Raw genomic sequence first — 22423 nt, 5'->3', positions numbered from 1 at the left:
CAGCCTTCCTCCGGCTGCCCTCCGGGCAGGGGGGAGATTTACCATTAGGCAATACTAGGCAGTTGCCTAGGGCCCCACGTTCCTGGGGGCCCCATAAAACTTTTTGTTTCCATGTATGGTTAATACAAATTTTCCTTATTTGTGCACATTAATGATGTTTTTGATTCAAATCCTTTGGTTAAAATGCCTCCTTTGGCTAAAATGCCTCAGAACTCCTTGGGGAATCTACAATATGCAGTTTTCCTTTCTGCCCACTGGGAGGCGCTGCAGAACAACAGTCTATGATTGACCACCTCCAACATTACCCCTTAATGACTTATATCGTAGTTTTTTACTTGTTTAGAAGAACACTTTAAACTCTACGCACATCTGTTCGATCAAAATAATCGAATTCAAAGCAGAAAAGACACAAAAAAACATCGTATTATTTGTATGGTTTTTTTCCCCTCTCACCTCCAGACCAGCAGGGGGCGCTGCTGTGTTTCTCTCCGGGAGAAGAGGAGAGTTGGCGGTAAAACTTGTTCATTTGGATCGAAGCAGAGCTGCAGCCTGAACCGATCGCTTGTCCACAATGAGACCGGAGGCCTAAAGGACATTTGGGAGGTAGGGGGACATCCTGTCTGTCTCTGCAGTGTGTCCACATGTCCTTTGGTTTACTGGAGAGAGGCAGACATTCTGGATTATTTGCTAAATTAAAGCGGCTGGATTCGGTCTAAATGTGTTTTAGCTGAATTATCTGCCGTTTGGTTGAAGACTGAACACCATCTAATCTGGATGGAACTAATCAGAAATATAATAATTTGGTTCACGTGATCATCCAGCGTTAAATGGGATTAATTTAAAAATAATGCGGAATATTCTTCGTCTCTGAAAATGAGTTTTCTCATTTAGGGGTTTAAATCATTTAGATTGAAATTCCGTTTATTTATGAAAAACAAAACATAAACCCTTATAAATAATAATTTTGTGTGTGTGTGTGTACATTTTCTTAAATTAAACCATTTTTTCAGGTTATTTCTAAATGAGATTTTTGAACCTTGGACTTTATGGTGATTAATGTGGTTCCAGGTTGTTGTTTTTAAATCAAACTTTGCTTAATAAAATAAAGATGCAGAGAAGCGAGAGGCTCTCTGTCCTTTCCTTGGACCTTCAAAATAAAAGCCCTGCATTATCTTAAATCGTTTCTTTTCCCTCTAAATGTCATCCACTGCAGCTTTTTTCCCCCACAGTCTCCATCTGCGGTTCTGTTTAGTCCTCAGAGGTTCTATCCGGTGGTTCTTCTGCTTTCTCTGAACACCTCCCTGTCCTCCCTCCAGATGCATCGGTGGGATCTGTCTCCGTTCTCTGTGACTCCTGCAGCCAGCCTGCTGTCCAGATGTGTCTCCGTCGGAGCCGTGTCCCAGGTCAGGACATCCTGTCCTCCCTCCCTGTCTTCTATATGTTCTCCTGCTGACTGAGCAGCCGGGTCAGCAGTCTGGAGGTTTTCTCCTCAAAGCTCCTCGTCTTCCATTCAGTTCGATTTATTTCTATAGCATTAATTCACATCATGTCATCTCAGGTCACTTTCCAGTTCACCAGATCATCCAGTGAGATTGATTAAAAGTTTTCTATCCAAGGAAAACCAGTTGATTACATCGACTCAGCAATCCCTCACACTAAGCATACTTGTAGCGACAGTGGAGAGGAAAACTCCCCTTGAACAGGTAGAATCCTCCAGTAGAACCAGGCTCAGTGTGAGCGGCCATCTGCTGAGGCCGACTGGGGTTAAAGTTCCAGCGTTGCATTGGTGTTGAACATGGTAGCTGACAGAAGGTTTCCTGGGTTATTAAGACCCTGAAAGTTGGACGTCTTCAGCCTCTACAGCAGTGGTTCTGATATGATGTCTGGGGGGGGTCACCAAGTCCTTCTGGAAAATATGAATACGCCAAATGAACGTGGCCCCACAGCGGGCATTAGGACAGTGTGAGGGGCGGAGCCAAAAAATAAGGGAAGTACAGTACAGTAAAATCTAAGAAGTTTATGTAAATCAAAGAATTTGCAGTGTTTGTTGTGTGGTTGCACATGCGGCCATCACAGACGGCGAGCAGATGGTATCGATCTGGCTTTTTCTCACCCTCAGCCTTAACTAGGCTCCTGTCTGCCAGCGGCTGCAGAAAGTGTTCACAGACAGTGACTGAAATAAAATATAATATTCTGCTACTTAAACAATAAAAAGGGGTCGTTGCATCTTTATTAAATATTTTAGAGATTGGTTTACTGTAGGGCTGAAAAAAATGTATCGGATTATTGAAATAATCATCAACTAATCTAGTCTTTGATTAATCGTTAGCTGGAGAATACACTGCAAAAAGTCTAAATCTATATGAGTCATTTTTTCTTAAAATAAGTGCATTTGTTCTTGAATTGAGGAGGTAAAAGAGACATTTTGCGAATTGAACAAGAAAATTTACACTTGAAATAAGTAAACACAATTGCATTGTCTTATTTTAAGTGCATGTTATTTTAATTATCTTATTTTAAGAGTGAAATTACTCATTCCATTGGCAAACTATCTCATTTACCTACTCAAATTAAGGGTGAATACACTTAATTTAAGACATTTTTACTTATTTCTAGATCATTTTTGCAGTGTAGAGACTCTAAAAGATGCCTTTAACTGACAGAGCGACCAACTAAGAGCAGGAATTGTTAGAAAACTAAGAATATATAGAAACATTTTTCCATCTAAGTCTAAGCAGAGATGCCCAGACTTCCTGATCCACACACCTCCACCTCACACCAGGCAACTCAGAGACATAGTCCCTCCAGCGTGTCCTGGGCCTCCCCCCAGGCCGCTGGAGAACCATGGCCTCGATTTGGAGGGGCTGATTTTCATTCCGGCCGCTTCACACTTTGCTCTAAGCCGCAAAGTTTTTAAAAACATTTTGCATTTTAGATAAATATCTTGTTCGTCTGTCAGTCTGATCTATCCAGAAGTGGAAAAGCTTTAGTTTCACCTGGTTTAATTCTTTATAGAATCTTTTTGCTAACACATTATTAATCAAAAAATGATCAAGGGATGAATGGATTAGCAAAATAATGGTTAGTTTCAGCGCTAATTCATTATCCATTGAAGGTCATTGCATCGTGTCTTTCTATAAAAAAAACGGTCAGTGAGGAGTGGGGATAAGGGAGGCGTGTGTCTCTGTGCACAGCTGGAGCTGCAGGGGCCTAAACAGGGTCTGAGGGCCTGTGCTTTGGAGGTAGCCTCTCTCCCCTGGCTAACTAAACCTAAAGTGGGCTTCGACCCTCACATCTTTAGCCTGCATGTTTCTCAGAATAAGCAGCTTAAACTGTTTCCTACAGGCTCAATGTTGACAGCATTCAGAGAAAGCTGTAGCTGTGGGAGTGGATGGAGGAAGGGTTGAAATGTTCCCGTAGGACTTTATGAAGAGTTGTATAAATAAAAAAATCAAACTGTGAAATGAATTAATGCCTCTAGTCATGGGTCTATTAGCGACGCGTGGGGGCGTGCGTGGAGCCCATAGAGCTAAACGCTGCATCGGTGCGCGTGTGGTTTCCATAAAGTCATGTTACCGATCCAAAGTTGTTTCTAACTGACTGACTCACTAAACTGTTTAAAAGCGTATCTATCAACATGATGCATCTGATTAAAAAAATGTCTCATCTTTTGCAGTTTATCATTAAAATGATGCAGAATTTTGGAGCCTAAAAGGAAAAGGAACGTTTCAGCCGTTTTTTTTATTTTCTCTTTTTTTTTTTTTTTTTTTATTTCCCCTCAGTTATCACTCAACTTATCTGAATTAAAGTTAATTTCAAATTGACTCTTAGTTTATTTACTGTTTTTACTATACTTATTGTTTTTAGAAATTTGATTTAAAATCCTAGTCAACAAGCATCCTCGCTCACATTTTCCCCCTTAAATTTTCACGTTATGATAAATGTTTACATTATTTATTGGCTGCATCTAAAAATATCAAAGATATTTTCAATTTAAACATAGATATGAAATAATACAATATAACCTACAATAATTTCAATGATATAATTGTTCTAGGTCATCAGATCAATGCAGTTTAGTCTGTCCAATTAGCTGCCTGTAGTGTCTTTAAATGTCCAGCAGGTGTCAGTATTCTGTGAGACAGGATCAATGCAGCATCAATACAGTTTGGCTTCAAGATGCCTCATTAAGCATCACTAATTAATCAGTTCAGGAATGATGCAGACTGGAAAATAGGATTGGATACGGCAGCCGCCATCAGAGCTGCAGGACATCCTGCTCCATCTCTCCTCTGATCCTCCATCACAGGCTGTGTTCTCCACTGTGGAGGGGTTCTGCTTGTTGGTAGCAGCAGAGAAGGCAGCACCGTCAATGATGGTCTGTTTCTATTAGCATCCACCTTTTCTGGGTGACGTACAGGGAAAAGGAATCCAGATCTGGACTCATCAGAAGCTGCTCTGTTCAAACATCCAAAGAGCTGCAGAAAGCATGGCTGCTCCTACCAGGAAGATTTCTCAGGTTTCTCACAGAAACGCAGAGGTTGGAAGTTAAAGATCCACGATGGTTTTATTATAGAGGTTAAGTTTGTGTTATTTGTTTGAAATTTAACAGCAAAATGATGGGATGTAGCGGCTGCTGGTGCTCTGATTGGAAAGTTAAGAGTTAAAATTAGGATCCAGACTCAAAAGGTTGAGACTTGCTGCTCTGGAGGACAGGGCCTCCGCTACCAGCAGCGGCCGCTAGGGGGCGCTCCTGCTGCAGGATGGGTGACCTTTAGAATGTTATCTCACAGGCGCTCTGATCCAGGACCGCTGGGCCCGGCTGTTCTGGTGACACTGTGGTTCTGTTCTCAGGGGGAACTGGACCAGGCCTTCTCGGACCCCGATCCCGTCGTCTCATGGCGGCTGCGTGAGGCGGAGTTGCAGTTCAGGAAGCAGAAGCAGCTGGAGGAGGTAGGTCCCCCCAGAACCGGCCGGGTCCATCAAAGCTGCAGCCTGAAGGCGGGTCCTTTTTTTTTTTTTTTTAAAGACCCGACCAGAATCTCGTCCCTGATGGTATCCTCTAGGGTTCTGATGGGCCTGATCCCACCCAGAACTATGGGCCGTGGTTCTGTTAGCCTTTCAGGTCCTTTCGCCTTTGCTGGGAGAACCGGCCCAGTTCTGGTTCTTTAGGGAGAACTGACTGGTTCTGCTCATTCCTGCTGATCCAGGTCCAGCTGCAGCTGGAGCTCCTGAAGGTGGAAGAACAGAGCGCCGACGTCACCCAGGGCTTCCACCTCGGTGAGTCGGACCTGGTCCACCAGAACCAGAACCTTCTGCTGGCTGATTAGCTGGATCCTCTCAACATGAGATCCTGCAGGAGAGTCAGAACCTTTCTGGGTCTCAGTCTGAACTCTGCTCACCGTCGCCCCCAGGTGACAAGACTGAGGAGCTGCAGCTGCTGGGGAACCACCTCCTGGACGTTTTGAAGGACCAGAAGGTTCTGGTCCAAAGGCTGATGAGGCCGTTAGCCCGGACCGGTCTGCCCGTCCCGGCCCACATGCAGCGGTAAGAACTGGGGAGGTTCTGTCAGGATTCTGACCCAGACAGCAGCTAACTGGACCACTGGTTCTGTCTGCTGTCCCGTCTGTGCTGCAGCTTCGTGGTGGACTCCGTCAAGATGATGATTGACTTCATAGAGCGTCTGGAGGAGAAGCTAAGCTCCGCCCACTGTCTGAACGCCACCAGCGACCGCCTCGCCCTGCTGGTCAGTTCCGCTCCAGAACCACGGCTCTGAAAGCTGCAGACCAATAAGAACTCAGTTCCTCAGCCTGGGTCTCACTCTGAGCCGGTTTCAATTCAATTTATTTCTATAGCGCCAATTCACAACACTTTACTATATAAATGCTCCGATTGAGAGCATATATATAAAGTAAAGAGAATTGGTCCTAGCACTGATCCCTGTGGTACTCCACAGGTAACCTTTGAGCATGAGGAAGATTTGTCATTAACGTGAACAAACTGAAATCAATCAGATAGATAAGATTTAAACCAGTCTAGTGCTGTTCCTTTAATTCCAACAAAATATTCAAGTCTTTCTAAAAGAATATTATGGTCAACTGTATCAAATGCAGCACTGAGATCCAAAAGGACGAGCACAGATACAAGTCCATTATCTGAGGCCATGAGAATATCATTAGTGACTTTCACCAGAGCTGTTTCAGTGCTATGATGAGCTCTAAAGCCAGACTGAAACTCTTCAAAAAGTTCATTATGGTGTGAGTGATCGCACACTTGTTTGGTAACTACTTTCTCAAGAATTTTAGATAACAAAGGAAGATTGGATATAGGTCTATAATTGACCAAGTCATCTGGGTCAAGAGACGGTTTCTTAAGCAGAGGTTTAATTCCAACAACCTTAAAAGCTTTAGGTACATATCCCTGTAACAGAGACAGATTAATCACATCTAAAATGGAGGAGGAGCTCAAAGGGAATACTTCCTTAAATAACCTGGTTGGAACTGGATCTAACATCCAAGTTGAATGCTTAGATGAAGACAATAGTTCTTCAGAACATCTGCAGAACATCTGGTCTCCAAGAGAGGCCAGCCTCAGGACGGACCATCAGAACCTTCAGCTACTACATAGAAAGAGCAAGCAGAATCGTGTTCTGATCCGAGGTCCGTCTGCTCTCTCTCTCTCCTCTCAGGAAAGCTCGCTCGCCCTCCTGCTGACCCTGGCAGCAGAATCAGAAACTTTGTTCTGCAAGATCCAGCAGTGGAGATCCGTCAGCAGCAGCAGCTGCTCAGAGCCTCCGTCTTCTGGGCCGTCGGCCCCCTGAGGGAACCGGACCGGTCTGTTTAGCCCAGACTGAGATCATCTAGATTTTGTTTATTTTAGAACAATGCGTTTATTGATTTATCCTGTGAGTATCTACATATTTCAGCTGTACATCACAAATACAGAAATGTGAATAAAACTTATAAAAAAAAAGAAAAAACGGAAGGAAAACTTCCCAGATTTGGATTTGACTGATAAACTCATCCAACGGTTCACAGCAACAGATTCAAACCCATCTTCAGAATCTTGGTTAAAAGACGTTTCTGCACAGAAAGTCGGAAAGGTTCCCAGACTTTCCCAAACATTGAAGAATTTTCCTTTCTAGAGCAGGAAATCCTTTCAGTTTTAGTTTAACAGTTATCTAGATCAAACTCCGCCCCCTCAGCATCAAATGGTCACTCTCCATCCTTAGCAGCCACCACGCCGGGCCCGATGATCAGGTGTGGGGGGCGGGAACTACCTGAAAATCAGTCAAACAGTAGATCAGATATATTCACTGAAATACAAGAAACACTTAATATGTTGGGGCTAGTAGGAAATTCTGTTTGGGTTCCGGAACATAACGAGATTAAGAGGAATGAAACGGCAGACAGGATGGCTAAGGAGAGAACCAATAAGGTAAGGATAGATATTAATGTTAGCTTTAGTATAATAGAAATTGAGGTTATAATTAAACAAAAGAGAGGTGGCAAAGGTTATGGGAAGAGGAAAAGAAAGGAAGGTGGTTTTATAAGATCCAAAAGAGAATTGGACAGATGAGAAGAACAGAAGCAGAATTATTTCACGACTTGGAATCAGACTAACTGGATTGAATAGAGAATTATTTTTGATAGGATAACATCAGGCAGGGAAATGAGACGGTGGAACATGTTATTTACAGTTGTAGGAGATATTTGATTCAGAGAAACAATAAACTAGGAAAGTAATAGGAAAATTAAATTGGATACGGTTGATTTACTGCAACAGGAAGCAGAGGATATCAAGTATGATAGGATATAGGTTTTTTATTTTATTTTCATGTGGTCAACACTCCTTACCTAAGGTTTTTGCCAACCTCCAATAAATGTCAAGAAAAAGAAGGAAATACCTGAAACCACTGATCTCTATTTATTTCCTGCATTGCAGATTGGCCGTTGGTAGTATGGGGTTAAAAAGAAGCCACCGGCCGCCATATTGGTACTTCCTAATTAGACCATTCGCAATGTCAACAATCTTTGCTCTACTGCATCGAACAATGATGATGATCTAATTTTCAGGGGGACTTAAGACTTTTAACACAAAGATAAATTCATCACAGACACACTGGCTGTTTCATAGCATCAGTAGATTACTTTAACCTATTATAAAAATAAAAAAGGCCTTTCACATTGCACAGTCATTAAGAAGTCAATTAAGTCTATAAATATAACATACAATATATATATATTTGGGTCAAATGTTTGAGTGGCTTTTTTATCCATCAATATAACCATCATCTAGTGAATAAAGAATTACTACATTGACATTTCTATTTCCTCTACTTTCTATTTTCTAACGTTGGACCCAATGTCAATGGCTAACTCAGTCAATGTCTTCCAGTTAGTCTCAGCCAGACTAATGTTAGGCTACAGACTATACTATAGGATCCATCGGCGTATAGATGAATTTATTGGTTAGTTCATCCACTGACTGGGAAATTACCTATGGAACGTCTTCCTGCAGCCAGAAAACTGCTGGTTTCTGCAGCCAAATGCTGAACAGGGAGGCATTTTAACTGTGTCTGTAGGAGTGGGGAGTACCAACATGGTGGACGGTGGCTTCACTTTTTTGGGGGCAATCAGCAATCCAGTGAATAATTAGAGATCAGTGCCTGAAACCTGCAGGACAGAGGGGCCTGAGGAGCAGGACTGAGACCCACTGATCTCCAAGACTGCAGCCGTGTGGAGCCTGAAGCTCCTAGACCTCTGCTAGAGACATAAACCCACTATGATTAAAGTTTCTCTACAAACGGAGAAACACCAAATATACTCACTACCAAACCATCCCAGAGGAATTTCAGGATCAACTTCAATTTTATATAATTAAAATGAAATAGAATGCATAAAATCGCTGCTGGGGCCTAATCAGTTATGGTTACCGTGGCAACGCAACATTTAGTCAGAATTGCATCGTTAGTATAGTAGAAGAGGCGGCCCTCTGTGAGAGGTATAGCATGTGGCACGGCTCAGGTGAAAACTCAGAGTGCAGTTTTCACAGCTGAATCAGTTTTAAAAGGAAAATATAAAAAATGTGTGATTTACTGATCTATATTTCATGTTCAGTTTCCAGTGATTAGTGGCACAGACATCCTGGGAGGGCAGAGACACGTCCTGTTCTTTGCTGAGATTCATTAGATAAACCTCAAGGCCACAAAAATAAAAAAGTTCAACATGTTAGGAAATCTGTGTTTACGCGTTGAAGCTTTCTCCCTCCTTAGAAGAGATCACTCAGAGCAAACACTCTAAATAACACTTTATATTGTTTATGGATTAAATAACCAGGAGACATGGCAAAAGATTTAGATAGAAATTATAATCTTACTCAGATCAGAGAAGTTGCTTAGTTACAGAAGGCAGTGTTTACCAGCAGGGCTCACCTCTCATTGAAGGGGCCCCAGATCATAGTTAGAGAAGCACTTTATACACCTCTAGTCTGACACATCATCACATGTTAGCAGATGAGGAGACATTCATGGCTCCAGCTTCATCGATATATATACATATATTACTGTGTAGATTTAGATTTATTAATTTGACAGCGACAGCATTAATAAGCCTTCCTGCAAATGCACCAGAATTCACCAAAAGGCTGTTTTCCATCTGTTGTTCCTGGACAAATTTTAAAATTGTCTAAACCTAAAAATACAACAGAATTTTTACAGCGAAAAATTTAAACATAAAAAGAAAAAAAAAACAGCTATAACTCTTCAAAACTTGTTTAAAAATACAGAATTAATGTTTGCTAGACTACAGATTTTAGGTTAATAAAATAGAATAAAACATTCAAATAAAAATAATTACACCATTTATGTGCCTCAGATAAAAAAGAAAACTGGCTGTTCAGAAAGATCCACTGTGTCTTTGTATTTCTCTGTTACGTACATAATGAACGTAATATTATTATGGATTAAAGATAGGGGTATTAGACTCACAAATCAATGAAAATAAAACAGAAATGTTATGCCTTTTTTAACCTTAGGTGAAGGCTTGAGGCAGAATAAGTTGTGTTTATGAATAGAAAATAAAGATGAAAGAAAAACTGAATGTTGGCGGTATGGTTTAAAGACAGGGTTTGATTTTTTTTTTTTTTTTACAGAAAAATAGTCCATCAGAGTTAGAAATTTACAAAAACGACGAAGTTTTGTTTTTATGTGACTAATCTCTGGCCTTTTAATCATGAAACTTCCCCCGACTAGTGACACTGAAATTTTCTACTCCAGAAGTCCCAGAGAGAGTTAAAGTGGGTTTCATGTGCTATCCAGTCAGGCCTTATGTTCCTCCTCCACTTCGGTGTTACAGGTGTCAGAGATATGGTCACATTGCTGCAGTGTGCAGAGGCAAACAGAGATGTTTTAAATGTGGAGGGGAGCACAAAATACAAGAATGTGGTGAAAATACTCAGGTTAAATGCTGTAATTGTGGTGGAGAGCACAGAGCAACATATGGAGGGTGTGAAGTTAGGAAGAAAGCAGTTGAGGTTCAAAAAGTGAAATCAACAAACAACCTAAGTTATGCTGAGGCGTTAAAGAAGGTTCAGGAAAAGCAATAGGAAACTGTGAATAACATCCAAGAATTAAGGCGAGAACCAGAGCAGCATGCCAGGGTTTATAACCCTGTTGACTTTGACAAACTAGTTTTGTTTGTGGCTTATGTTATTAACTGCACGGACCAGGTTAAACATAAAAATGAGAAAATCAAAATCATTGTTAAAGGAGCTGAGAAATTCTTAGGGATGAGGAATATGTCGTTGGATCAAGTTATACAAAAACTTGAGGCAGATGGCAATAAACCAAAGTAAGAGTGATATAAAAATCGATATGAGTAAAATAGAAGTTAAAAGTTTTTAAAAGAAAGATCCGAGAAGATTGGCAAAAACAGTGGGAAGAAGATTTAGAGGAAGATTACTTTTTCGTTATTTATTGGCTACAGGTTTAGTGAAAAGAATTTAGGTTTTTTTTCCCCCATTTTTTTTTTTTTTTTTTTTTTTGAGCATGTCCGTCTTGATCCACACTCATTACTGGTTGGTGGCGGTAATGCACCTCTTAATTGTTTGCCAACCGCCATAAAACAAGAAGAAGAAGAAGAAGAAGAAGAAGAAGAAGAAGACTAGTGACACTTCTGCACTTCCATGTCCAGCCCCCTAGGGGGAGCTAATCCACTGTATACGAAAGCTATGATGACGCGCTGTTTCCTGTTTGGTAGAGTTGGATGACGCTTCTCTGGAGTACAGACCTAGCTGCGCTAACACTGTGGTTCCCGGAGCCCGAACAGCCTCTCAGACCGGTTCCTCTTGGCTTCTTCGGTGCTTCTGTTTCCGGTCCCGTTGGTAAGGATGAGCTAGCTGGGTCCGCAGACGGTTTCTGTGTGAAAACACCGAACTGACGGCGGTGCCGTTAGCTGCTAGCGGTTAGCCCAGCTGGAAACAGCTGGCTGGCTGTTTGTAGCTGACGAAATCAGCCACCAACCTGTGGCCTTGTTGTTTTGATCGACCAGAATACGTTTAAACCGGTTCTGTCACTTTTAACTCCTTTAGCTCGTCCCTCAGCGATGGTCGGTAAACTGACGGCTTCATTTATTGCAGTCTGACAGTAGGAAGACCACCAACCCAACACAGCTTAGACTGCCAGGGTTAATACTGAAGGTGATAAAAGGAGGTGGTTAACGGACAGCCTTTAGATTATTACTGATTATTTCCCTTTAAAAACACCAGAGGAAAAACTGAACTAAATAGAAAATAATCTGAATGAAACTAAAGGAGAAGGGATAATGGCTGAAGGATTGTTGCCGTCTTTCAGATAGACTGATGTTATTAATGGATTATAGGTTCAGCACCGCTCCCACCTGAGCCTAGGGCTAGGTACCGAACATCGGTTCTTTTATGGTACCGACCGAAATGCTTCGGTTCTACAGAGTATCGAAACATGCTTCGTCTTTCGGTACCAAGTTTCGGTGATTGGCTGTAACACTTGACGTGATTGCGTCATTCAGGAAAAATACACAGGTGGTCACGCCTACAGCCAGGGGTCATGTGTATCTGTTGTGAACTGGTTGCGAGCGTCGTGGAACCCCTTTAAAATGCCCCCCAGGTCAAAAGTGTGGCTTCACTTTATTAAGACTGATGCGTGCGCAATGCAATACATCGTGCACGGAAACAATTTAAGAGCAGAAAGTTGCTCTGTGTTTGACTGCAAGAAGAGCAGATGTGATGTTAAAGGAAAGACTGCCAGCAGTGTCTTTAGCAGGGACGGTCTCTGAGGACGGAGCAGCTCATCTCGCCACCACAGTCGCAGCAGCAACAGTTTCCCTCAGAGGTTCTGGAGATGTTCAAAGGCTGGTTAAGCATGTGGGACTAAGGAGATTTGGCTGCCATGATTCCCATTCAGGAAACTGGGAGCCTGCAGCCGCCATGATCAGGAAGAAATAGGCCTTCAGATTTGGATTGAAAAAGGAAACCGCTGCCATCGAAGGTGACGTCATCATCTTCTTCTGCTGCTCAGCTCATCAACCTGAAGATGAAGGGATGAGATTGGTGATGAAAACAGCTTAAGTCCTCTGCCTGCGTCCTGCGCCGTCCTCTGGGCTCAAACCAGCGGCTTTCGTTAGTCATTTGGCTGCCAGTGGGGGGGCTGGGGGGGCCTTCAAGTTTCTGGGCTGTGAAGAGGAATGTTTGTTCTCTGATGGGAAGGACTGAGTCGGATCTACTGCTTATTACAAATGAGGAGTTTCATTTGAATAGGAAAAGGAGAGAAGCAGTCTGGTTAGAAGGTCATCAGACCCACGGCAGCCTCTCATTTCAAATGATGGGGGGAAACGCCACCTCGCCATCAGCAGAGCAGGCTGATGGCGCCACGTTAACCTGGTGGAAGAGGATGGAACAGGTGGGAGCTGATGGGTCCTCCTCAGTGGTGTCAAAAGTTCACACATTTGTTACTTAAGTAGAAGTATAGATACTGCAGTTTAAAAAGACTGGTAAAAGTTGAAGTAACAACTTCAAATAAAAGTGAAAAAGTATGCGCTCTAAAAACTACTTAAAGTATAAAAGTATAAGTAACCTTTAATAAAAAAAACAGCCAGATGCCATTATATGAATTGAAAGCTCAATTTTTCGACTATTTCTAAAAATTCTTTGAGATAGGACCAAGGATGAGGGAGGTCTTTGGTCTCCGTCTCCCGATCTCTCGCCTGTGTCCAACCTTTCAGACATTTCAACATCTTTTCTTGAATCCTACATTGTAGCATGGCATAGACAATTCACGTTTACAGTTTGAAGAACACCTGCTTGCTTCTGATGACTTCCTTTAGCTAACCAATGAGTGTTTGCGTTATATGACTCATCCAATTACACTAGTTTTCTCTAGATGTGGATGGTGCCAATGATCTGCATTGGATGGTGCACTGAGCCTAGGATCTCTGCAGCTCCTCCATAGTTAGCTGCTCTCCTTTTCCAGCTAATTCCATGCCCCTCAGGGGATTTTTCAGTTAAGTTGTTGGTTTTGACTGATGGTTATTTTCCTCCTCTCCAGAAACTGTTGCCGTGGCGAGCAGCTGTCAGCGCATCCACTAAGGCTCCTTACCTGGGGGGTTTCCCTCCCTCCCTCTATACCGTACAGAAGGTGAGTTTCATGCTGACTCAGCTGCAGTTTTTCCATCTGATCAGTAATGCAGCAATAAAAGCTCCTTACCAGCTCAGAGGTGGAGCTTCCCATCAGAATCTGTGTTTTCCAGAGTGTCTTTGAACGTGTCTCTCTGGGTCTCCTCAGGATCACTTCAGCAAGCCACCATGGTGCTGGCCGACCTGGGGCGGAAGATCACCTCGGCGCTGAGGTCCCTCAGCAATGCCACCATCATCAATGAAGAGGTAGGCTACAGCGGCAGCACCAAGGATTGTATAGAAGGTGTAGTGGCTCCTAGAGATGGAGCTGTAGTTTCTGCTCAGGTTGATAGTAGTCTTGCTGCTGACAGAGTGAGGAGAATCTTCCCGGTGTTTTGACGATCCGCCTTGAGGTGTTGAATTTAAGCTTCCCACAGATCCTTAAGTCTTGAAAGGCATTGAATCCTTGAGTCCTTAACTGTAAAATGTCTTTCATAGGTCTTAAAATTGTTATCATGTCATAAACAGGATTTATTTGTGTAATCTACATCAAACATTAAAATCATTGATAATAATTTATTTCCATTTGCGAACGGCTCGCTGGAACTTTTATTGGTTGATAGAAGAACCACTAAAAATGATGATGAAGGTGGACTTTGTGGCGATGCAGCGCTAAACGTGGGGAAGTATAAATTCAATGAACATTGTCCATCCAGCTAAGAGTTTTCTGCATGGCTAAAAACCAGAACCAGGGACTGTAGGTGAGGCATGATGGGAATCAAGGCAGCAGAGTCACACATGCGAAGCGTCAAAAGTGAATAAGAAGCTGCAGGTATTTCTCGGTTCTGTTCCTCCCTTTTCTCTCCAACGCCGCCACAGCTTCTCCCACATCAACAACAGCAGCAGTAACATCAAACCTCTGGATAATGTTTGGAGGTTCGCCTTCAATGAAGGCAGAGCTACTGAAGACTTTTGAGTAGGAAACCAAACCAAGTTAATGAATTCAGTTCAGTAGTTGTTAGAAATAGATCTGTTACATGTGTGTTTTTAGCTTCTTCCTCTATGGAAAGTTTTTCAACATTTAAAACCTTTCTACTTGGCCAGAAAGTAACGGTTTATGTATTTGTGTATTCAAAAGTCGTAGCTGAGTCCAGTGGTAGTTTCAGAAATCAATCGGCCTGCATCTAGAATCAGCGCGTTAATTTAAAAACATAGAAATTGCTACTGGTTGGTAGTAAACGATCTATTCCTCTCTGATTGAATTAAAATCCGTTGATCAAACACTGGAAATATCTATCTTATCAGCTGCTGTGTGTTTCCAGGTGTTGAACGCCATGCTGAAGGAGGTGTGTGCCGCTCTACTGGAGGCAGACGTCAACATCAAATTGGTCAAACAGCTGCGAGAAAACGTCAAGTAAGTACGCTGCTGTCCCTCGGTCCTCAGCCCGTGCTGCCGGCTCGCTGCCAGGTTTAAGCCCCTCCTTGCTTCTCCCTGCAGGTCAGCCATAGACCTGGAGGAGATGGCCTCAGGGCTGAACAAGAGGAGGATGATCCAGCACGCCGTCTTCAAGGAGCTGGTGAAGGTGGGTTTAGCAGGCGGCCTCTGAACTCCTCTCTTCTGTGTCATGTTCATGTGTGTCACGTATGGCCTGTGTTCCAGCTGGTGGACCCCGGGGTGAAGGCCTGGACTCCAACCAAAGGAAAGAACAATGTCATCATGTTCGTTGGTCTGCAGGGCAGCGGCAAGACTACCACCTGCTCCAAGGTGAGCAGACGCACCTCAGATCTTCTAGAGCTCCAACGAGAACGCTGTTCTACTCATTATAGATCCGTGTTTGTTATAATTGTTATCCTGGAACCATAGGCAGCTGATCAGACCCGGGGCCATATCTAACAAGCCAGAAACGGTCTGTACGGTCCGTTAAAGACTCGGAACCAGGGTCCGAAATTAACACTCGCGAAAAGCGACTAAAGGTTCCATTTGGCGCGTTAATGCCAGTTCTTCACGAGGTGAGTTAAAGCCAGAGTAGGGGTGTAAATAATAATCGTTCTGTATCGATGCATCGATCCAACAGCCGACAATCCGATGCATCGATACATCAGCAAGAGTATCGATTCTTTTTTTTTTTTTTTTTCCTCCGGTCTATTTTTATCCATGTGCTCCTGGGCGTAATTCTCCCTCCCGTGCTGCGGTGGCGCTAAACCTATTTTGCCCTCCTACCGCGCTTCCTGGTTATACTCTTACAGCAGTGTGTTGCAGTAAGCTTGATACAGACATTTTTGATTTATACTCAATATTGAAGCGTGGGTCTAGATACGGCCGAGGCGGTGAGGAAGTGGGGGCAAATTTAGTCCGACCACGGAGGGACATGAGGGCCAAAAAGAGCGGAGATCCAGGTGGAAAAAGGGCCCCAGCGTTCTCGCGCACCGCACTCTTCTAGCGGGTAAAACTTCACAAGTTGTTTTCTGCAGTTTTGGTCATAAAAACAAAACAAGCCGGCCTCCTGTCTGCGGCACTGTTTGCAGTCAGCTACAATTTGGGAGAGGTGCAGCGGAGCGTCTGTGGAGGGGGCGGGGACGTCTGGAGCCAAGGTATTGCATTGTCACTGATGATGCAGCAGCTCTGACACACAGAGATGTTGCTGCCCCTGCCACTGGAAGAAAGGCCACTCTTTGATTTATGGATAGTAGGACAAATTAAAATAATCTGCAGTTTTTTACCTTTGACCGTTACTTTGTTTGCATTTTTTTTTTTTTTTACACATTTTTTATTATTTTTCCAAATAATACAGTGTGGAACGAATGTGCATGTGTATTTTTACACTTTTAAACATAAGATACAAAACACAACAACAGAGTGATTTCAAGAGTAATGAGAGGTACAGGTTCCAGACTTTGAGAGTTGGGGGGGTAAAAAAAAAAATTATTGCATCATTAGTGGTATGACAGGTTTCCAACGTTTAGTGAAACTTTGTTTGCATTTTAACATAAAGTCTTACAGAAATAATAAGTTCTTTAAAAATATATGAGTTAGTTTTTCTGTCGGCTCGTCTAGTGAGTTAATTTCCTCTGCTGGTTTCAGGAAGAACTCAGAGCTTTTGTTTGTGAAGTGATGAGATGTTTGTTCCATTAGCTGTAGGACCCTAAATGTTCTGGCTGGGATTTGGGGCCCTCGGTGCTGATCACATGGTTCCTGAGGGTCACCGACCCTAACAGGGGACCCCTGTCTGGTTCCGTTTTTCTTCTCTTCCTCCTGTGGTCCACTAACGTTGCCCATCTTCTGCTGCAGCTGGCCTACTATTACCAGAGGAAAGGCTGGAAGACCTGCCTGATCTGTGCAGACACCTTCAGAGCGGGTAGGCTAACCCCCCACCCCCTCATCGCCGCCCCCCTTCACCCCCACCTTCTTCTGCTCTTGTGTTTAAACCGCCTCTCGTCTCCAGGTGCCTTCGATCAGCTCAAACAAAACGCCACCAAAGCCAGGATCCCTTTCTACGGCAGGTTAGTATCGTTCCACCACCCCTCTCCCCCCCCAGGACCCCCCCCCCCTGATGGTTCCTGTGTTTTGGGCTCAGTTACACTGAGATGGACCCGGTGGTCATCGCCGCTGAAGGTGTGGACAAGTTCAAAGGGGAGAACTTTGAGATCATCATCGTGGACACCAGTGGGAGACACAAGCAGGAGGACTCCCTGTTCGAGGAGATGCTGCAGGTGTCCAACGCCGTGGTGAGTTCCTGAGGGACGGACCACTTTACGGCGCTCTGTTCCACCCACCTCTGAGCTCCTCCCTTCTGTTTCCACAGCAACCAGACAACATTGTGTACGTGATGGACGCGTCGATCGGTCAGGCCTGCGAGGCCCAGGCTAAAGCTTTTAAGGACAAGGTGGACGTAGCGTCGGTGATCGTCACAAAGCTGGACGGCCACGCCAAAGGTGGCGGAGCTCTGAGCGCGTAAGAACCTCAGCCGGGTCGCGCCGCATGGCCGCTGGGCCCCGTGGGCCGCTGCTTGATCTGGGTTCTGTTCTGTTGTCAGAGTGGCGGCCACCAGGAGTCCCATCATCTTCATCGGGACGGGCGAACACATCGACGACTTCGAGCCTTTTAAGACTCAGCCGTTCATCAGCAAGCTGCTGGGTAAACGCCGTCTCTGATCCGTCTTTTCTCACTGCAGTCCCATAATGATGAGATGAAACCAGCACAGACCGGAGAGATTCTGGAAAAGAACCTAAACTAAAAAAAAAATCAGTAGGAATTAACTTTTTCTGAGCAGTTTCTTCTCTAAATGGAGCTGAATCTGAGACAGGAAACTGGACTAGAGATCCAGTTAGCCGGGCGTCCGCTGTACAATGTTTTCAATCGTTGTAATTGGCTACTGCTCAAAATGTACGATGAAAACGCAGGGTTTAAAAGTTCACAGCTCACCATGTTTGTTCTTCTATTGTACGACCCGACGCTCTGATGCGATCTACCTGCTCATCCAGAAACCACACGTCACCTTACGACGGCCGACTGAATTTCAAACAGTCGCAGAATCGGTCCCAAAAGGGCAAAAACGTGTACAGTGTCTGCCTGGCTTTAGCGTGACTCCACCCGTCAATCAACCAGAGGCTGGTCGGCTGCTGGCCAATCAGAGATGTCCTGTAGTGAAGTGTAGAGCAGCTGGTCTTTCAGCTTTACCAGCAGACATCTAATGAAAGGCTAAATGATGTTAGTGGGAAGGATAAAGTTCAGACACACTGAGCCTGAAGTATTTAGAGGTGCAGCAGTTGATCACTGAACATGAGGTGCTCTGCTCAAAGCTAACAAACAACTCTTCCTTTTTTGGTCATAACAGCATTATTTGCTCATGTTTAGTTTGGAAAAAAAGCTCAATTATTGATGAAATCGTGTGGAAATAAGCTTCATGAAGGCAATGTGCTAGAATGGCTGAAAATGACGCAGCCTGATGGTTCCTGTCAGGAAAACCAGCTTCAAATTTTCACCACATTCACTCACCCTGTCACATCTTTACTACTCTGTTGGTTGCTTTTTCTGTCGCCTCCTTTAGGCCTCCGTCACACCTTGCTGATTTATCCAGCGTCTGCCTGACGTCCCAGAAACTTCTAAAAAACCAGTGTTTTTGCCAGATTGTTCGTATGTCAGGCATACTCTGGTCTAAATCGTCAAGGTGTGACAGGAGCTTTAATAAACAGCTGTCTTCTTAATTGGGCATCAAACCTTCTTCTGCTCCAGGAATGGGAGACATCGAAGGACTGATCGACAGAGTGAACGAGCTGAAACTGGACGACAATGAGGAGTTGATAGACAAACTGAAACACGGTGAGGAAGCCGACCCACATCCCCATCCTTATCGGTCTCAGACCAGCTGATTAACTCCAGGTGTGGACCTGCAGGTCAGTTCACCCTCAGGGACATGTACGAGCAGTTCCAGAACATCATGAAGATGGGACCGTTCGGCCAGATAATGGTAACCAACCATCTCAGGCTGTCTGTGGCGTTCTAGTCCAGGAAACCGCTCTGAATATGGGCTGCGTCTCTGAGGAGACGTGTCCTCACTCCGGATGTCTGTCTTCTCTGTTAAGGGTATGATTCCAGGGTTCGGCACAGATTTCATGAGTAAGGGGAACGAGCAGGAATCGATGGCCAGACTGAAGAAACTCATGACCATCATGGACAGCATGAATGACCAGGGTAACGTGCACCACACTCATCCTGGAGCTGCAGGGTTAACCCTAACTGCAGAAAAGGCTTCATTTCTCACTTCTCCTCATATGGAGAATCTTTCCTGCCTAAAACCTGAGAGAGGGATTTCCTCTGATTGCCTTTAAAACTTTTAATCCTAACATCCAGAGCTTCTGCTTTCTTTTAAATCTATTCTCTCCATCTAGTGCTTCTTCCTCTGATATTTTCTCCTCTTTACCCCCTTCTTGCACATAAAGCAGTCACTGGCCGTTTCTCAGTTCACAAGAACACGAGTACGGACTTGTGTTCTTGCCAACAGATGTTCTAGAAAGGAACCCAGTAGAGGAAATCCAGCTCTCAGGTTGAAAATGTGTGCTCCTGGTTTTTGGCAGGAAAGATCCTCCATAACCTCCTAACGGCTTCCTTTGCAGAACTGGACAGCAAAGACGGAGCAAAGCTGTTCAGCAAGCACCCCAACAGGATCCAGAGAGTGGCCCGCGGGTCAGGAGTGGCCACCAGAGATGTTCAGGAGCTGCTGACTCAGTACACCAAGTTTGCTCAGATGGTGAAGAAGATGGGAGGCATCAAAGGACTGTTTAAAGGTACCTGACAGCCACAGCCCAGGGCTGAGGGGCCCGGCCCAGCCGCGCCTCAGCAGCGCCTCAGCAGCTAGGGACTGCAGAGCTTCATGTGTCTCAGAGCTGATGTGTTTGCCGTTTCAGGAGGAGACATGTCCAAAAACGTGAACCCGTCTCAGATGGCCAAGCTGAACCAGCAGATGGCCAAAATGATGGATCCTCGGGTCCTGCACCACATGGGTAAGACCTGCTCTTCATCCAGCCGTCTTTCATTCAGAAACCACTAAGACTGATGGGATACGGCCTCAGAAACATCACAGGGCGTCAGACACAAGATGCACCACAGACCAGGACCCTAGTGTGGTTGATGCAGAGTGAAGGCGCGCCTGGAGCTGGGAGTTTCAGTCCGTTTCAGAAATGAAAAAAACAATAATTCAAGTATCGCTAATTAGCTTTTCTAAACAAACCAGTTTCATTAAATTAGAGCCAAACCATCCAGTAGGTCACTAATATCATTTCAGCCTTTTTTTACTTGTTTTTTTATTGTTTTTAAAAGGAAGAAATATCAAACAGAACAGTTTACAAAGAACAAACGGACAGAATGAGGCTTCCATCACCTGATGATGAAGATCATCAGTTAGACCGGCATCATCATCATCATCATCGGGGTGCTGATGATGCAGGAAAATACCTCTTAAACTTCCTGATCTTCAAGGCTTGAAGAAAAAACCCAGACATCAGAACTAATTGCACAAAAGGACAGTTTAATATGAATTAGGGCTGCTAAATGGTCGATTAATCTGTTGATTATTTTTTTCGATTAATAATCGAACAGCCAAAGGTTCCTTATAGAAGACTTTTTATGAAAAGAAATCAGGTGAAACTAAAACTTTTCCACTTGAGGAGTTCTGGATAGAGCAGATTATTTTTTTATCCTAAATGCAAACTGTTTATATATTTAACAATTCTTATATAATTCCTGCTCTAAGTGGGTTTCTCTCTCAGCTTTACAGTCTCTATACTCCAGTTAATGATTAATCGATTACTTAAGTAGTTGATGATTATTTCAATAATCGATTAATCTGATTAATTGTTTCAGGCCAAATATGGACCTTAGAAACTCTGAGCCTTCATGTTTCCTTCAGCTGTTCGATGATCTGGATTTAGGACCTTATGGGACTAAAAGAACTCCTCTTGTCGTGTTAATTGTATTGAAACCCGAGCTGCTAATAAATCTGACGGGTTTTAATTGGAAAACCAATTCTGGAACGATCTGCTGGTCAGATGATCGCTGAACTTTGAACCCCTGTCTGTGTTTCAGGAGGCATGGCTGGTCTTCAGTCTATGATGCGTCAGTTTCAGCAGGGCGCTGCCGGCAACATGAAAGGCATGATGGGATTTAACAACATGTGACCGATGCGCCAACAGAAGAAGAAAGGCATCCCCTCCTGCATCTGGCGGAGGAGCGACTCATCTCTTGCTGCTTTGCACCAAATTAATGAATAAAGTTTGTTCTTTATGAAACCCTTAACGGTAAATTGTGAGTTTAAAGGAGTAGCTGAGTTTCCAGAAAATGTTTTTGTTCTTGGAAAAGTGTGAGATGCTCCTGGTTCTTGTGGACGTTGAGCTGATGTTTCACGGTTCTCCTGGCCTTCGTCTCAGTTTCCATGTAAAATTAAGCTGGGACGAGAGAAACATTACAGGACAAAATGCTTCAGGATCTAAACAAGGAGGAAATCTAGTAGTGATGCTATTTTCTCATATAATAAACATTTTTATTACATCATTTTAAACCTGCTGTGTATTTATTTAATAGATTATTCAGAACAAAACACACAATTATTTCTCTGTTTAAAGATAAATGTCTCTTGCCTTCTCCTTTGGTTTACCTCAACTTTTCAACTGCTGAACAAAGAAAAATGGCCTTTAGTAAGTTAAATAGTACAATAAACTAAAGACCATTAAATCACAGAACTGCCTCCTTTACAGTTTGATAAGTTTAACTTTTTCCTTTAATGATACCACAATTCAACTTTGAAATCAATTCTTATCAAAAAGGAGGGTTTATTACCACCTCCTGCTATTAAACTAAAAAACACTAGGGGGCCACACTTTGGAGCAGCTGTGCGTTTTATGCGTTTTCTTTTTAAGTGAAAAGTTCTTTCTAAATTCAGAGGTTTTTATAGATGTAATATGAGTGTGAGCCTTGATGGCTTTCTAAGCATGTTAGAAAACACGCTATGAACATAAATGTAACATATGAAAATCTGCTGAGGCCGACTGGGGATCAAGGAGACAGAAGCAGACATAGAAAAAGAAGCATTGATACAAAAGGTAACTCAACCAGCTCCACAGGCCCCGTCCAGGAAACACACAGCCAGGCAGAAGAGCTCCGAGCCAGCTCCCATGTCAGAGGATGAAGAGAGCACATCCAGTTAGTCACAGTCAGAGAAACAGGACCACACTGGAAAACAGGCCAAGCTCCAACATCTAGAAACAAAGGTGTTGATGGCAG

At 43.6% G+C, this 22423-nt stretch overlaps 2 protein-coding genes across 2 annotated transcripts; both read left to right on the top strand.

Moving 5' to 3' along the window:
- Positions 1-417: 417 nt before the first annotated feature.
- On the top strand, positions 418-6881 carry haus2 (HAUS augmin like complex subunit 2). The gene is made up of 7 exons (XM_038300870.1): positions 418-603; positions 1317-1403; positions 4855-4953; positions 5211-5280; positions 5415-5547; positions 5638-5746; positions 6689-6881. Exons 1-7 carry the CDS (start codon positions 433-435, stop codon positions 6818-6820), a joined length of 801 nt encoding a protein of 266 aa, XP_038156798.1. The 5' UTR covers positions 418-432; the 3' UTR covers positions 6821-6881.
- A 4342-nt stretch (positions 6882-11223) lies between these two features.
- Positions 11224-21701, top strand: srp54 (signal recognition particle 54). The gene is made up of 17 exons (XM_038300895.1): positions 11224-11382; positions 13580-13669; positions 13817-13914; positions 14970-15061; positions 15146-15230; positions 15308-15412; positions 16937-17003; positions 17091-17148; positions 17223-17373; positions 17451-17599; positions 17682-17782; positions 18881-18967; positions 19042-19115; positions 19231-19339; positions 19762-19932; positions 20053-20148; positions 21230-21701. Exons 3-17 carry the CDS (start codon positions 13837-13839, stop codon positions 21319-21321), a joined length of 1515 nt encoding a protein of 504 aa, XP_038156823.1. The 5' UTR covers positions 11224-11382; positions 13580-13669; positions 13817-13836; the 3' UTR covers positions 21322-21701.
- The last annotated feature ends 722 nt before the right edge of the window (positions 21702-22423 follow it).

This window comes from Cyprinodon tularosa, unplaced genomic scaffold (assembly GCF_016077235.1).
Source record: "Cyprinodon tularosa strain WSP-4 unplaced genomic scaffold, ASM1607723v1 ctg459, whole genome shotgun sequence".
Taxonomy (NCBI): domain Eukaryota; kingdom Metazoa; phylum Chordata; class Actinopteri; order Cyprinodontiformes; family Cyprinodontidae; genus Cyprinodon; species Cyprinodon tularosa.
This window is presented reverse-complemented; position numbering and strand designations above follow the sequence as displayed.

Bases quoted from the DNA above. Each gene is read 5' to 3' on its own strand.
- srp54 (XM_038300895.1), top strand. From the start codon at position 13,837: ATGGTGCTGGCCGACCTGGGGCGGAAGATCACCTCGGCGCTGAGGTCC. The intron at 18,968-19,041 runs GTGAGGAAGCCG...GTGGACCTGCAG, and splicing joins GATAGACAAACTGAAACACG to GTCAGTTCACCCTCAGGGAC. The intron at 19,340-19,761 runs GTAACGTGCACC...CTTCCTTTGCAG, and splicing joins GGACAGCATGAATGACCAGG to AACTGGACAGCAAAGACGGA.
- haus2 (XM_038300870.1), top strand. From the start codon at position 433: ATGGTTTTTTTCCCCTCTCACCTCCAGACCAGCAGGGGGCGCTGCTGT. The intron at 1,404-4,854 runs GTCAGGACATCC...TTCTGTTCTCAG, and splicing joins CCGTCGGAGCCGTGTCCCAG to GGGGAACTGGACCAGGCCTT. The intron at 5,548-5,637 runs GTAAGAACTGGG...TCTGTGCTGCAG, and splicing joins GTCCCGGCCCACATGCAGCG to CTTCGTGGTGGACTCCGTCA.